The sequence below is a fragment of the Musca vetustissima genome, unplaced genomic scaffold (genome assembly GCF_032173495.1).
Source record: "Musca vetustissima isolate MV318-11 ecotype Yass unplaced genomic scaffold, APGP_CSIRO_Mvet_v1 utg704, whole genome shotgun sequence".
Classification (NCBI taxonomy): domain Eukaryota; kingdom Metazoa; phylum Arthropoda; class Insecta; order Diptera; family Muscidae; genus Musca; species Musca vetustissima.
The window spans coordinates 1,574,318-1,589,887 of NW_026876336.1; the positions used below are offsets into that span (position 1 = coordinate 1,574,318).

General features: G+C 35.9%; 5 protein-coding genes across 5 annotated transcripts; 2 read left to right on the forward strand and 3 right to left on the reverse strand.

The window, feature by feature from the left end:
* Positions 1-100: 100 nt before the first annotated feature.
* On the forward strand, positions 101-1,523 carry LOC133338864 (vacuolar protein sorting-associated protein 37A). Its single transcript, XM_061546984.1, has 3 exons — positions 101-186; positions 248-440; positions 740-1,523. The coding sequence occupies exons 1-3, from the start codon at positions 116-118 to the stop codon at positions 1,517-1,519; spliced, it is 1,044 nt and encodes a 347-aa protein (XP_061402968.1). The 5' UTR covers positions 101-115; the 3' UTR covers positions 1,520-1,523.
* Positions 1,524-2,863: 1,340 nt separating this feature from the next.
* On the reverse strand, positions 2,864-5,856 carry LOC133338943 (serine/threonine-protein phosphatase 4 regulatory subunit 2). Its single transcript, XM_061547069.1, has 3 exons — positions 5,639-5,856; positions 4,615-4,803; positions 2,864-4,472 (listed from the first exon to the last, which is right to left on the reverse strand). Exons 1-3 carry the CDS (start codon positions 5,853-5,855, stop codon positions 2,908-2,910), a joined length of 1,971 nt encoding a protein of 656 aa, XP_061403053.1. The 5' UTR covers position 5,856; the 3' UTR covers positions 2,864-2,907.
* Positions 5,857-7,980: 2,124 nt separating this feature from the next.
* On the forward strand, positions 7,981-9,449 carry LOC133338890 (uncharacterized). Its single transcript, XM_061547016.1, has one exon. It carries the CDS (start codon positions 7,984-7,986, stop codon positions 9,445-9,447), a length of 1,464 nt encoding a protein of 487 aa, XP_061403000.1. The 5' UTR covers positions 7,981-7,983; the 3' UTR covers positions 9,448-9,449.
* Positions 9,450-11,430: 1,981 nt separating this feature from the next.
* On the reverse strand, positions 11,431-12,049 carry LOC133338944 (uncharacterized). Its single transcript, XM_061547070.1, has 3 exons — positions 12,008-12,049; positions 11,660-11,794; positions 11,431-11,586 (listed from the first exon to the last, which is right to left on the reverse strand). Exons 1-3 carry the CDS (start codon positions 12,047-12,049, stop codon positions 11,431-11,433), a joined length of 333 nt encoding a protein of 110 aa, XP_061403054.1.
* A 1,001-nt stretch (positions 12,050-13,050) lies between these two features.
* Positions 13,051-14,090, reverse strand: LOC133338945 (uncharacterized). Its single transcript, XM_061547071.1, has 3 exons — positions 13,979-14,090; positions 13,833-13,924; positions 13,051-13,668 (listed from the first exon to the last, which is right to left on the reverse strand). Exons 1-3 carry the CDS (start codon positions 14,088-14,090, stop codon positions 13,051-13,053), a joined length of 822 nt encoding a protein of 273 aa, XP_061403055.1.
* Positions 14,091-15,570: the final 1,480 nt, after the last annotated feature.

Consider the following 15,570-nt stretch of genomic DNA (forward strand, 5'->3'; position numbering starts at 1 on the left):
TATCCCTAATTTCGAATAAATTTCTTAATGGGGGAATCATTGATATGAACTAGTTCGTTCGTTCGTGAACTGTGAGCGGCACAACTCCAGTTGTTTATTATTTGTTTGTACAAAAATGAGTGCATTTCAACATCGTCTTCATCAAATTCGTCGTCAAATTGATACCCTGAAAATATTTAACGACAAGTAAGTTTGGCTTTTTTGCGCAATGCTTTGTAAAACAATAATTTTAAATATTGCTTTGCAGTGTCGTTGAGGTTTCGGAGCTGACGGAATTTTGTGTTCACTTTGAGTCGGGTGGTCGCAATTTTATGCTGACTGTTCTGTTGGGCTTGCATTTCCCTAACGAACGTCCGAAACTGATCATTTCGCCCATTATTCAGCACCACTGGGTCAATCCAACTACAGGAGAAATTGAATCAGCGCCAGGTTTAGTAAATGTAAGTAAATAGATGGTATTTGCCTTTGATTCGCCTTACCCTCGAAGGACATTTATGCTGCTTCCTGTCATCGTTTTTGCAAATTCTAAAATTGCACAAGGAAAATCCTTGATGACCAAAGGTTCAAGGAAACTGAACACAGTGACGTTATCAATGACCTTAAACTTGTTGGTGAAAGGCGAATTATTAAATGTTGTCATTTTATTTCACAGGATATTTTTAATCCCATGAGCAATGCACATTACATTATTCCAGCAAATATACCAGTGTGATTACATGAACCTTTTGTTTTTCTTTAGTATTCGCCACATTCCGATTTAGGACGTGTAGTCCAGGCAATCATCCGCGAATTTGAACGCTTTCCTCCACAAGTTATAAAATCACAAAGTCCCAATCCAACCAGTAATGCCAATTCAGCGCAAGTAAATGTTTCACGCGCTCATCATTACCCTCCCCTGCAAATGGCCAAATCTCTAGACAGCGGGACTAGCAGCGGTGCTTCCAATAGTGCCAACAGCAGCAAAGAAACATCGCCACATGATCCCATCAAATTGACATCACCACGGATCAATGAAACAAGTTTCCCAAATCTGTCAACGCTTTCGTTAGATGAACTGAAACAACTAGATAATGATCCGGAATTTTTCGACGATTTTATCGAGGAAATGTCTGTTGTTCAGCAACTGAACGAAGAGCTAGACTCCATGATAAATCAAGTCGAAAACATTTCCAAAGAAAACGAGACCAAGGAAACACACCTCGTCGAGCTGAAGCGCAAATTAAGCGATGATGTGACAACATTAAAGCATTTGGGTGAAAAATGCGATGAACTGAATAAAAAGTATTTGAAAAAGACTGAGGAATATAATCCTCAGCACATCAGAGAGCTCTTGCAGATCGCGGCTTCAAATGCAGACAGCGAATGCGAGAGGCATGTGGAACAATTCTTAAACAGCAAAATCGATGTACAGACATTTTTGCAGAACTACACACACTCTAAAAAGGTTAGCTCGGAGCGCAAAGCAAAAGAGGAGCGACTGGGACAACAATTGTCGGCATTAGAGAGAGCTGGGATTTAAACAGGAGAACGATGCTCCCATTGATTAGGTATCTATTAATCCTGCTCAGATGTCCAATGAAATAAATGGGTTCAAAGGAAAAGTAAAACACCTATATATTATTATTATAAAATGAAATGTCCTAGCCTGGAGCTGGGCCTTGCTTTCCCTCCTTAATATTATATTAGCCTAATTTTAATTATGTTTAACAGTTACTGTTTTTATGTTGTAGAATTATGTATTTATGTTTTTTTTCTGTTTATCATTTGTTTTGTTAAGGTTAAATGAAAGTAACATCAAACGATTCCCAAATGCAGCTCTAATGAGCATGTGTATATGCACGAGATGCCTAATCTAAGATCCTTTTTAGTTTATATTTAAAATTGTTTATTTATCATATAAAATAAATTATACTGTGTACAATGTAATGTGATAATGCACAACTATGCAAAATGAAAATAATTCGAATCTTTATTTTATGACAATTGGGTTCACAGTGTAAACGCGAAGTGTGTTTATATGATCAACTGATGCAGGCCAAAATTGACGCAGAATTGGATGATATATGGAAATAAGATGCATATTTATATATTTGTTAACCCTTTACCCGGCTTAAAATATAAAACAGAGTATGTAAAAATGATTTTTATTGGTTTAGTATTGCTTTGTTATCCCTTTAGAAAATATAACACAGAAAGTAAAAATAAACTGGGATCCGTCTTAATTTTTCTACATATCCATCAGACAAATATTAATGTCTTTGAGTCTGAAAGGGTTAAACAACGAATATCTTATATATTTTTATTTTATTTATAATATCAATACAAAGAAAGCCTAAGAGATATTCGTATTTTTTGGAAGTATATCGACATGCATGCTTGCATTAATTTAATGCATACTTTCCTCCTCATTTTTTAATTGCAGCAGCAATTTCCAACTATTCTCATATATTTCATGAGATATTGTAGCAAAATGTCATTCCACTTTCCTTGGAAAATCCACCATGAAAATAAGAAATATTTGTTGGGTTTTAGTACGTATATGGATTGTGTGTATTTATTTGAAGCATTATAAACCTCTAGATTATATTATTTTTGAAGTTATTGTATGAATAAACACAAAATAAATAGGTAAAATTAAATCTGAGTGTTGATAGTTCTTTAGGAAAAAAAGCGGAACTTTTATTGTAATTTTATATAAATGTTGTCCATGGTCTTATAGGTCGATGTAAATTGAGTAAAACAAATAATAAATTTAAAGAAAAATCTTAGAAAATTGTCTTCCCAATTCTAGGTTGCCAATTTTATCATTACTGTCTTCTTTTGTTTTTTATTTAGTGCTTATAGCGATTTTAGTCTATTTTAATATAATTTATGAAATGTGAATGTTGGTAGTTGGAGTGGAAGTAATTACTGGTCCATTGCTTCCTGGCTTGTGTCGTCAACTTCCATACCAGAAGATTCTTCCTCGGGTTTAACTGGAGCAGTGGATGGTGGTTCGTCTTCTGTAGCCATGGCAGCTGTCGAAGAACTTTCTGGTACTGGAGCTTCGTCCATTACTACTTCATCAACCGATGGAGACTCTTCGTCTATGGCAGCATCTTCCATGGGCTGATCGTTCAGGGCAAGTGTTGGTGTTGTTGTATTTTCCAGTTTTGTTTCTGTTACAGCCGCTTCTGGTTTCTCTTCAGTGGTGGGAACAATCTCTGGTGATGCAGAAGCTGTTATGTTTATTTCAGCAGTAGCAGCCTCCTTTTTCTCGACTTCTGCTTCAGTATTGGTGTTAGCACTGGAAGCGGAATCAATATCTTGTTTCTCAGTGACTTTGTCGGAGATGTCAGTCTTTATATTTTCAGTCTTGTGTTCGTCTGAGACAGTATTATCTTTGTCACACGACTCTGTCTGCTTTTCAGAACCCACTTCCTTTGAAGTTGCTTCAGTTGTTGTATTTTCTTTCTCTTTTGCTTCAATAGCTGTTTCTATCACAGCATCATCAGATTCTTTAATCGCCTCATCGTTTGACTTCTGTTCGACCTGTTCGCTCTCTTTAGACGGATCATCTACTTTTTCCACCTTTTCTGGTGATGAATCATATTGTTTAGCTTGATCCTTCTCTCCGATTTCAATTTCTTGTTTTTCAACTACTGTTCCAGTTTCTTCTTTAAGATTTTCCTTATTTCCCCCAAGATTTGCGTCCACTGTTTTGACGGCGCCAGAACTGCTCTTATCAGTCTCTTCAACGGAAACATCTTTATTGACAACTTCGTTAGAAGATTTGTTACATTCGGGTTGTGATGTTTTGCTTTCTTCTGACGGTGGTGATGTTTCCTTTGTTTCGGCAATTTGTTTTTCTTTTTCTGAAGTATTTTCTGTTTCGTCCTTCTCATCGCATTTGGAGCATACATCATCATTTTTCTGGTCAACGTCCGTTTCATCTTTGACAGTGTCGCCCTCTTGTTCCTGTTTCAATTCATGGTCCTTCAGAACTCCAGTATTTTCCTCTGTCCTTTCTGCTGCTGACTTCTGGGATTCGTTTTCAGATTCAATATGTATTGTTTTTTCCTGATCAGTAACTTTCTCGTCTTCGTCGCTCTCCATTTTGGTCTTTTCTGCACTATCGTTTGCGACAGATTCGTCCGTCTTCTTCGATTCTTCCGCCTCGACTTTGGAATCTTCGGGTAAGTCCAGTTTTGCTTTCTTTGGATTAGGCAAATTATCATCGTCATTAGCATGAGTATTCTTGGTGACAGCTTTTTCGGTTTCTTCTGTCTTAGCATCCTCTTTTGCTGCTTCAACTTCAGCTTTTGTTGCGTTGCCATTGCCATTCGTACTCTCCGAATTATTGAACAGTCCTTCAGATTCCATCTCAATGTCTACGTTAACATCCAGCGACAGATCTCCATTAACGACAGAGTCCAAAGAATCGCCATTTTCTGATTCAGTTCTCTTGCGTCCTGGCTCGACGGTGCTGACTACTAGAAAAATTCAATGAATACAGAAATACCGACACATGTAGCATAAACCAAAAATGCTTTGAAATGCATCGATTGGCAAAGATCACATTTGAATGCCAAGCTTCCAGATGCTGGTTTATGTGTAAAAATTGGCAACACTTACCAAGAATGTTTTTCTCCAGAGCACGCATATACTTGTCAATGCGGCTATATTGTTTCCTTGGATCGATCAACAGCTCGCATAGACGTTGTATGGTGAATGGAGCTGCATTGAATCGCTCCAAACGCTCCAGTAGGGAAGACTTCATGCTCTCATAATTGAAAGGGTCAACGTTGGGATACTGGGGAATTTCTGTCGAAAATACCATTAACAAATATATAGAAGATATTGTTTGAAAATGTGCTAAGCGTATATTGACTAAAGAAGAAAACAACTAAATGCCATTAAGACAAATTCCAGCGAAATTAACGCGCAAACACACATTCATACTTAGTTGTTGTGTGTGTGGCTATTGCGAACTGGACAAATATGATAGTAAATGATTTGAGACAACAAACAGCCAAAAAGGCTAGCAATTAAACTAAAACTAACCATACCTCCAGTTCGTCTTCGTTTCTTTTAGATGTTTTGGAGTTTAAATTAACTGAATGAGATTACACTGACATAAAGACCAAACACCTCAAGTCTCTTATGAATAATTAAAGGTAAATAAATGACTATAAAAAAAACAGTTAGAAAAATTATTTGCAAGCTAGCGATGCCGATGAACGTTGTCTCAGCCTGGTTATTTACAACGCCCAATTTTGTAAGCGATGAACAAAGTGAAAGCTATGAACTAAATTTTGCCATCAAAGGAGTCATCGTCGTACTTTGCGATATAAAAGCTGAATGAGATTACACTGACATAAAGACCAAACACCTCAAGTCTCTTATGAATAATTAAAGGTAAATAAATGACTATAAAAAAAACAGTTAGAAAAATTATTTGCAAGCTAGCGATGCCGATGAACGTTGTCTCAGCCTGGTTATTTACAACGCCCAATTTTGTAAGCGATGAACAAAGTGAAAGCTATGAACTAAATTTTGCCATCAAAGGAGTCATCGTCGTACTTTGCGATATAAAAGTTCGACGAGAAAAGTTATATACGATTACATACAAAAAAAAATTAAATGAATGAAAACTCACCATCAATTCGCGGCGTAGAATCATGAAAATTTTTAATCACATTCAATAGCTTTTCTCGGAACAAATATTTTAATGACGTCCACTTGAAAACCGTGTCACCGGTTTTGGCCACATAGCCCAAATACTCATCCAATTCCTTTGGTATTTCCTTTTGTTTGAGTCGTGTGAACCTGTCCAGTATTTGCATGACTTCTTCGGCATTTTCCATAGTGACCATAATTGATAATAAAGAAATTTAAATACAAGTGTTTTTCGAAGCTTGGTGTCTAGCAAAAAATGCCCGGTTTAGGTATAGAGACACAGTCGACAAAATTTTTTCCCCGTTTTAGTCGCCTGCCCTTTTGTATTTGACGCTCCTAGAGTTGTTGTTGCTGCAATCTGTTCAATTGTTTCTCTTGTAGATTTATAAGAACGCTAAAATGTCGAAAATACCAATTTTAGGATAACAAAAATTGGCAAATTTCAGCTTCCTCAAACAACAGAAAAAAAATATCGCAAAAAATATTTCACCACCCAGAGAAACGAACTTAACTTGCAGCCGAGAGCGACTGAGTGTTCCCAGATTAGGAATAAGTAAGTCGACTTTTGGCGAATCAATCAAAAGGGTGATTTTTGATGTTATATCGTTTCGGAACGAATCAGGCAGTACGGTCTATTCCGCGAAAGGAACGATCGGAACTAGACCCAGCTTTTTAGTTCATCTAGATCACGGACTGATTTAACATTTTTCTCATATTGGCCTTTTGTATTAAATAAAAATACATATTTTGTTTTAACAAATTTAACGTGTCAAATAAAAACAATAACATGATTACGACATTTTAGATAGCCATTTGTACCAGGAGTTATAGTACATTTACATAATACACATTTACTTTTTTCTAGATTTCGTTAAAACAGTCGATTTAAATAATCAATTCCATTGGATATGTGTCAAGTAAATCCTCATAACGGCTATCGGGGTAAAAAGATCTAATGTATATGGATTTAGTTACAATTGTCAATTCCACTGTCAAATAAATCGTTATAGAGGACGTTAACCATACAAAATGTTATAATGTTCATGCCGTTTTATGCTGATACCTCGACCATATAAAATCTGCCCTGATAAAGAACTAGTTCCATTCGATAAAAGGAACGAAAAGGGTCGGAAGATAAAATAGAGGAACTAGATCAGACACAGGCAGATAACCGTTTTTACGTTTTTCTTCACACAAATTACTCTCAAATAGAGAACGCGTGTGGGGGTTTGCTTCGAGCGGATCTAGATAGATTCTTGCAGAATTTAAACCAGTTCCAATCGTTCCCATATCGGAATAGCTCATATGAACTAGTTCGTTCCGGAACGAACGAACGCTAACGTAGTGGTTTGTGCATACCTATGCAATTTGAAGAAAAAATCGCTCCCTATACGATTGCATAGTTATCGTCCACCGATTTCAGTTGCTAAATATAATCGGCCCACAAATAAAAAAATTACTTATTGCTTTTGGGAATTTAGTATAAATAAAAATATGTTTGTCGGAATATTTTTTTAATTTTCTGCTGATTTTGTACCGTAAGCCCTCCATTGATTAGCTAAATTGACACTACCCATCCTGCAGAGTTCGCTGTTCATGTACATTTAGTTCCCTACAATACATCGTAATGGAGCAGAAACTAAATGTAAATTATTTTATTTTAGAGTCATGCCCTATTGTAAACTACAACATCCAGGATTTGGCGGATTTTTACAATCACCAGAAATTACGCTTAGTAGATAAGAGGGAAACGCAGGCGGGCAGACAGGCTGCATCATCAGTGGAAAAACACTTAGATATTTGCACATTATTATAGGTATGACTACAATAAGTTGGGCTTACAGGGACGACTGCCGTTCATTTTTATTATAGCCATAAGTTGTGAAAAGTAGTACATAATCCATTTCTTGAGCACATTTGGATCATGTTTTCGATGAATATATTTAACATCCCAAAAATAAAAAGGAAGAATTGGGAATGATAATGAAGGGCCGGGCCTTCCATAATGCAGGACCTCTGTAATAACCAATAAATATAAATATTCAGTCTATTGCTTCGTCAAGAGAATACGGGGAAAACTCAAATATATGGAAATAATTGAGGTTTTAGTATCACCAGTTAAAGTAACAAAAATAACGCCAGCATTAATTTGTACTTTGATAATCTGATGATGATGTTGTTAATCTGACGACTAATTTCTTTTCAGAATCTGACTATTACCGGCTGTGTATACATTCGACGTGTTTTTGCTATACAATAACGTGATACTCTGAAACAACCAACATTTGTATTGTTGCAATCAAAAACATAACATAAAGCCGACCAATGGACGAGCGAGAAGAAATCCAACAGAACAACATGATATCGAACCTACCACTGCTCTTTGCAAATGGCTATCCGACGTCTTTAGACAAAATATCAGAGTCTCAGTTAGAAAAGTTTATACCGTTTATGGTACAATGTTCCTTGGGCCATATCAACTTGCAAGGTCAAGTTGAGTGCAGCGAACCAGAATGGTGGCCCGAAGACTTGCCATTTTGCATTCCTTTGCGTAAGCCGAAGACATTTCACGGCAATTGGGTTGGAAAGCTGAAAGAGGTAGTTCTGATATGTTATCAGTTCCACAAAAGTGTTTTCCTCCTAAGATTCTGCAACGACTTGTCCTCGTATGAACATGCAAGCCTTCGATTCATCAACAATTACAACTCGACGACGTCGCTGTTCGATCGCAGGAGTAACAAGTTACTGGTTACGTTTCGCAACGAAAATATGTCGTATGACCAACCACAGAGGCTACGAAAGTGTCTACTTCAGCAAAAGTCCAAAAACGGTCATGCCACATTAAACTCGCTGCAACAGATGGTAGAACCTGCCCCCTTCGACATATATCTTTGTGATAATTGTGATGCGGAACTGTATTCTAAGGAAGCAATCTTGGTCCACGAGAAGACTTGCAGTGTGGAAGACGATGATGACGTCATACTGTGTGACACTCCAGAGCCCGAGCCACAAGATAGCAATACCCTGGAGGACAACGAACAGCGTATTGGCTTTTTACTAAACTTTAACCTGCAATGCCGAACAAGCAAAAAAACAGTTCAGCCCATACAGACACCTAACGAGCCTGAAGCGGCATGCAATGGAATGCCCACAGAAAATCTAAAGGTAGATAGCCGATTCAAGATTGTAGATAAAAAGAAACGAATTTCGAGACGAAGTCGAGCTGTGCATTCCGTATGGCGTTGTCCCACAATTCCTCTTTCTTCGCCTGCAGGTCAGCTTTTATTACGTTCAACCAAAACTTCCATTACACCTGAATATCTCAGCGAACGCCTAGATCGAATTGAACGATTCTGCCAGGCACCGTTGTTGTCAAAATTGGCGACCCGGCCCAAGTTTTTGGAGAAAAAACAGTCGACATCCACGCCACATTGTAGCTTCAAGAAACCACAAGATTACAGCACTCACTTATACATTTTCCCTCGTCGTCAATTCTCCCAGAAGCGTCGAACCGAAAACGTATTACTCTTCAACTCAAATCTACTGAGACGATGCAAACCTATATCGGTGCGCTTGAAAAAGATTAACGAGAGTCGGCAAAATAATCCGAGCACCAAACTGAATATCAAACTAACACGAGACAACTGCCGTAGCTCAAACTGGAAGATATCTTCGTGTCCATCGGCAGAAATTATCGTCGACACGATTGACTTGTGTTCTTCCGACGAGGACGAGGACAACCAGATCAGCTATCGACCATCCAATATGTCGTACATAATAGACTATTAGCATATACTTTATATGACGCTATTGTAATAATATCCATAGAAGAGGTACCCTAAATGCCTCAATGTCAAATCGTTAAACGCGAAACTGAGATAATTCACTCACCCAATTCGCTCATTATCATACTGTATACTTTTGATTTCGAAACTAATGTCGTTATCTAAAACATTATAGGATTATCAGAATGACGCGAAACGCCCCCACATGCACGATATAGATTATTATCCAATGAGAGACAATAAAATGCATCCACGTCAATGTCCCGATGTGTATATAATTTGGGGGACATATTTTATACGTTATTGTTCCAACAGATGCGAAATGCACACTAAACCTATATCGTGCAGTAAGAATGGCTGTTAGTTTCGCGATTAAAATGCGTTTAAAATATCCATATCTGGCCAAAACACTAAACTGTAAGACAAACGCATTTTAGTGTGAAACAAACACATTCTTCGCCCAAATACATACATACACATATACCAATTCATTATTTCTTTTTGTTTTCTTGTTGATAAAAAACGAACTTATTTCCTACGTTCTCTTTGAGATAATAATGAATATTTTTCTACCAGAACCTTAAAGACTATTTTTCATTAATTTATTTTACAATGTTATATCCTTAGCTGAAAATAAATATGTAAACATAGTAAAAATAACACATCTAAGTACAATGGATAGACATTTGGTAATATGAAAAAATTGAAGATTTTGTCATATAAAAAAGCTAAAATGAATTTCTTGTGTACAGTAATTTAGTTTTCTTTTTTAATAAAACGACATAAATAGAACGATATTTTTATATAATTTTGTGGCTGGTGATGTATGGTTTGCTATAGAAAATCCTGAAGTGATCAACCGCATCCGTCATTGATAAGCATTGATAGTATATTCGGGGTATAACCAAATCATAAGAAATAAATAACTTGGCTTGAAGAAGTAGCTGCGAATCCAAGTTGAATTTCAAAAATTGTCCGCGAATTAAATTTCATTTTATACTTAGCTATACTTTGAAACGGTTTGCCATCGTTGAACGTGTTTGACACTAATCTATTGTGTTATTATGTACCTGATGTCTACTCACAGCAGCTGGATCTTTCAAATGTGTCTTAAAACACACTCGCATACAAAAGCCGTGCAGCAGCAGGACATCTGCAAACGTTAAAAGATTGAAATGTGCATTATTTACAGCCGTTTATTTGGGCCACGTGTCTAACAAACCACATCACATGAGTGTAGCATTTTCACATGCATATCTCATTCAGTAAAATACATTAATTCGAGGCATACATACTTGGATTTATTTCACAGTGTGGTGCCCAAAACAAACAATAGATTATAAATGTTTAGAAATACATACAAAATTCATTGACAATTCTACATCCTACGAACGAAACATTGGTTTACGAACTGTGCTTATAGAAGTCAAGGTATACATCTGTAGGCTTACAACTATTGTATTTGATTTCTTACAATAATTTAGAATATATGACTCGATTATAAAATTGTTTCTATAATAAACGAAATATTTTAACATTTATACAAGGTTATTGCAGAGTGCAATAGTACAAGTGTTGCAGTAATATTTAAAATAGGGCAACTTAGAAGTATCTACTGGCATAGGTCAGTAAAATATTAATAAAAACAAAAACACAACCAGATAACATATACTTTTGGAGACATCTCCAAGTCTTGTGTTTGCTGTGAAATGTCCTAACCCAAGACGTCTTATTTATTTGTTAAGGCATTGCTTAATTTGTTTTAATATAAAATAACAGATCTAGCAAATCAGGTAACATTTACAAAATGTTTCCCAGTGGCGTTAAAATATGTTGTTATACATTTTTCCCAGTTTTGTCCATTTCCATAGACTGGCACAACACGACTATACCACAAAAGTTCATTATTCGGGTTGATTTCAGTGCAATAAATAGTGTAATAGGAAAAGAGGTCTCTTTAATAAATTTCTCCATTTCACCAGCAAATCTACTTTCGTGTTCTTTTTATTTCCAAGCGCTTCTTTAACACCTGATATGTTAAATGCATTTGTCGCATTTGAAAACGTATTGATGTTGTGACGTCACGCTGTAGTTGTTGCACCTCTTGGATGTCCTTGCGGAGATTAATGTATTCATTGCGTACCTGCAAAGTATAGAAAAAAAACGGAGGTTTTCAGCTTATTCTACCTTTTATAAAATTGATAAAACTGATGTACCTCTGACATTGACTCCAATAATTCCAATACACATGTGTCATCAATTTCCTCCAAACTATTGCAATCTAAGCAGCGTTGTTCCACTTCATGTAATTTATGTGCCATGCAATTCAATTGCGAACCGGCATGGGCCACCTGAAATTATTAAAATTAAAAAAAAACACATACATTTGATTCTCGGTTCCCTTATATATGCATTTAAATTGCTAGTTGCATCTTCGCGTACTTTGTTTGTATCTTCACAAATAGGATTGGTGGTGTCAATGGCATTATTGGGTGTAACTACTACACTTCTACTTATATAGGTCAAGTGAAAATGTCAAATTTAACGACAATAGAAATACTTACGGATTTTTCCAATTCACTTAAGTCTTGATATGATGAGTCCATTTCGATAATGTTTTAATGAAAAACTTAATATTTATTGAAAAATTAATACATATATGTATGTATTAGGGTATTTTTGTCAAAAGTTTCTGTACTATATTTTACTACAGATTATGTTATTCAGTAAAACATTAGCTTAATACATATATACCACATATAAATTTTTTAAATTCCTTTATGGAATTCTTCCTACATTGCTTTGATTTCCAAACTATTCATATGATACATAAGACTTTCCTTTATATACCAACTGCTGCGGGATGTGTATGTGAACTGAGCTGAACTCTGTCAGTATATATTATTGGCTCATTAACTTTGTTCTCGTATCTGACAACAATGATAGATATACGCAGCATCTCTTTGTTGATAAGGGGAATTTCTTTATCCAAGGATATTGTGTAAGTGCCGGCTTTACGTTGTTCCAATAGTTACTCTCTCGACAAAATAGCTTCTTCTCACTACGCAGGTATCTCAGAGAACCGAGAACCGTTTATTAAAATAGTTGTCAACAAACATGGACAGAGTGTGGGTATGCCTCTTCACAGCCTTTATGTTTACAAATATTTGGATTTGTTTACAAACATGAAAAGAAGTTTGGACTGTTATTGTTCGTCATAATAATGGGGAAGGCTGAAAAGTACAAAACCTGTACAGACAACGACGCTACGCGCAAACACGGAACACATTTAGTTTAGGCACTAGGGGTAGACACGCACGTATTCCCAGAAAATTGACGTAATATTCGCCAAGCTATTTATAATTGTATCCTTCCGCTTCCATTCACCGTACTTAAATGACCCAATTTGCAAAAAAAAAAATAATAATAATTTCGAATTATACAAATTGAATACAATATAAAACATATACGGAAGTAAGATTAGAATCATTGCACTTTTATTATATATATTCTAACATTATAATATATATACAACAAGTAATATTATCGTTCAGTTTATTTTTTTTTCTTGTAAATTCCCTGACTATGAAAATGGTTCTACTAAATGTTATGACGTCTTCGGCTGAGTCAAAGCTTCTTGATCTTTATGTAAGGGTTTCATGTAATAGAGACAATATTCTTTTTTCAATACTTGATGTTTTCCCATCTCGCATGTGAAACGAATTCCACGATCCTTATAATCAAGATAACATCGCACAAAATGTCTGTTCGTTTCATGAACATTTGGGTGTTCCAAATATTCTGAAATTGGCATCCATTCTAATTTAGCTATTTCCCGTTCGCAGCGACGCAGGTCTGATGACTTCGGGGACAGAGCGACCACACAGTAGATGTCGGAACAACCAAATATACCACCATGAGAATGCCGCAAACTTATTACAGTATTAAATTCACATTCAATGCCAGTTTCCTCCCGCACTTCTCTTATAGCGGCATCAATTATGTTTTCATGGGGCTCGGCATACCCTCCGGGTAATTTCCAGCTATTTGGTATTAATGAAAAACGTTCGCACACAACCAGGACTTCGTTGTTTTCGTTGACAACAAGACCTCCGACACCCAACATTGTGTGTGCGTAGACGGGTATGTTTTCGTATTCTTCCTCAGGTAGCCATCGATATAGCACCACAACTCCGTGTTTGGCATGATGGAATTCAAAACCAGCCTACAATAAAAATGGTTTTTATTTTTGTGTACAATGGTGGAATTATTTTTAGTAAAAATTGTAAACAAACTCAATAACTTGTTGCATATATATTAATAATAAGTATATCTGTCGGAATTTGGATCTGCGAAAGTATTCAAATCTATAGGAAATTACCAACATACCTTTGTTAGATGGGGCACCCAAGAAGAGTGCTCGGTTTTCACACTAAACCAAATTGCCCGGCGTTTTTGTTCCTTCCAATATTGCAAAGACTCTGTAATTTGAAAAGATCTAACCAAATGTAATCGTATTGTAATAACTCACATACTTTCCAGCTTTTCCGGAAAAATTTCTTCACTGGCGAACTCTTTGCTGGAGTCTATGGTGACGCCATTAAAGCGATCCAACTGACCCTTAAACACTTCTGGCGGAGCATCCATTATATTCTGATACCTTTAAAAGTTTTTTAGTACATTCTAATCATGTTGTTAACATATTTGTGCATGTACATATATATACATACTTGTGGAAATAGCTCGAGTTCCTTCGTGTATGACTCAAGTTTTGTGGTGGTATTTTACAGCTAGTCAACGTCGAACAGTGCCTGTTTAGTGATGCGCTTGTTCTGTAGATTGATTTAACAATTTGCCAAGTATAAATACACTTTGGACTAGGCGACATTTAATTTAGCACAAATTTACTGGGACTAAATCACAACTTTCTTATTTATTTTGTCTTTCTTAAGAACGTTTTCAATGGTGACATACGAAGACACAAACTTATATGCAAATCAGGTACGAATAGATCAAGTGTTGGAGTGTTTGGGAAGTTCTCAACCAAATAGATAAGATTGAACGTCGTTCACAACTGTCTACTAGCGAACTAAAAGTAGCAAATAAAAAAAACATACGTACATACAATGACACTAGAAACTAGTCTATACACAAAACTAACAATAAACACAATAAACAAATACAAAATGAATTTTTATAACTATCAAATACGATAAGCAGCGAGCACCAGGTCCAAGTATGTAGGTTATGTAAATTGCATGGTTGCCTTTTGGTTCACAACGAAAGTTGTAATCACTGGGAGTAGTCCTACTTATTATTAACCAGCTAGTTTGGAATCAAATTTACTTGAAAAATAAGGAGGATATTAATAACGATAAATTTGATAGACCTATTCTGTAACTTTTAACAACATTCGATAGTCAGTAAAGTGTAAATACATAAATACAAATAACAAAAAATAATCAAAACAAAAAACATCTGTTTCAGCACATTTATGACGGTGTTTCATCATGTACTAAATAGTACTAAATTATGTACAATACGAATTTGGAATAAAATAAACGTCGGAGTGTGAGATTGGCATGTCTACTTTTGGAATTTTTATTTATGTTTACGAAAAGTACTAAATTGTTCTATATTTAGTACGATTTTGATTTGGGTGAACCGATCGAGCTGAAACACTGAAATTTGGAAATAAGATTACTGTTGGAGTGCAGGATTGGGGTTTCAATGTAGTTTTGGAAATTTATACTTATGGTTATTCAATGGTTCTAAATGGGATACAATTTGTATTTAGGTGAACCGATAGAGCTGGAATCCAGAAATTTGGAATTAAGATTACTGTTGGAGTGCAGGATTGGGGTTTCAATGTAGTTTTGGAAATTTATACTTATGGTTATTCAATGGTTCTAAATGGGATACAATTTGTATTTAGGTGAACCGATAGAGCTGGAATCCAGAAATTTGGAATTAAGATTACTGTTGGAGTGTAGGGTTGGGGTATGTGGAAGTTTTGGATATTCGCACTTATGGTAATAAATTTAGTACAATTAGATGTTGGGTGAACCGATAGGGCTGGAATCCTGAAATTGGGAAATAAGATTTATATTGGATATACCCTTCACCA

Excerpts from the sequence above, each read along its gene's own strand:
- LOC133338864 (XM_061546984.1), top strand. The coding sequence starts at position 116 with ATGAGTGCATTTCAACATCGTCTTCATCAAATTCGTCGTCAAATTGAT. Across the intron at positions 187-247 it reads CTGAAAATATTTAACGACAA|TGTCGTTGAGGTTTCGGAGC; the intron begins GTAAGTTTGGCT and ends ATTGCTTTGCAG. Across the intron at positions 441-739 it reads CAGCGCCAGGTTTAGTAAAT|TATTCGCCACATTCCGATTT; the intron begins GTAAGTAAATAG and ends GTTTTTCTTTAG.
- LOC133338943 (XM_061547069.1), bottom strand. The coding sequence starts at position 5,855 with ATGGTCACTATGGAAAATGCCGAAGAAGTCATGCAAATACTGGACAGG. Across the intron at positions 4,804-5,638 it reads TTCTACGCCGCGAATTGATG|AAATTCCCCAGTATCCCAAC; the intron begins GTGAGTTTTCAT and ends TATTTTCGACAG. Across the intron at positions 4,473-4,614 it reads TCTGGAGAAAAACATTCTTG|TAGTCAGCACCGTCGAGCCA; the intron begins GTAAGTGTTGCC and ends GAATTTTTCTAG.
- LOC133338890 (XM_061547016.1), top strand. The coding sequence starts at position 7,984 with ATGGACGAGCGAGAAGAAATCCAACAGAACAACATGATATCGAACCTA.
- LOC133338944 (XM_061547070.1), bottom strand. The coding sequence starts at position 12,049 with ATGGACTCATCATATCAAGACTTAAGTGAATTGGAAAAATCC. Across the intron at positions 11,795-12,007 it reads TAAGTGAATTGGAAAAATCC|GTGGCCCATGCCGGTTCGCA; the intron begins GTAAGTATTTCT and ends TAATAATTTCAG. Across the intron at positions 11,587-11,659 it reads TATTGGAGTCAATGTCAGAG|GTACGCAATGAATACATTAA; the intron begins GTACATCAGTTT and ends TATACTTTGCAG.
- LOC133338945 (XM_061547071.1), bottom strand. The coding sequence starts at position 14,090 with ATGGATGCTCCGCCAGAAGTGTTTAAGGGTCAGTTGGATCGCTTTAAT. Across the intron at positions 13,925-13,978 it reads TTTTCCGGAAAAGCTGGAAA|AGTCTTTGCAATATTGGAAG; the intron begins GTATGTGAGTTA and ends TTCAAATTACAG. Across the intron at positions 13,669-13,832 it reads GGGTGCCCCATCTAACAAAG|GCTGGTTTTGAATTCCATCA; the intron begins GTATGTTGGTAA and ends TTTTTATTGTAG.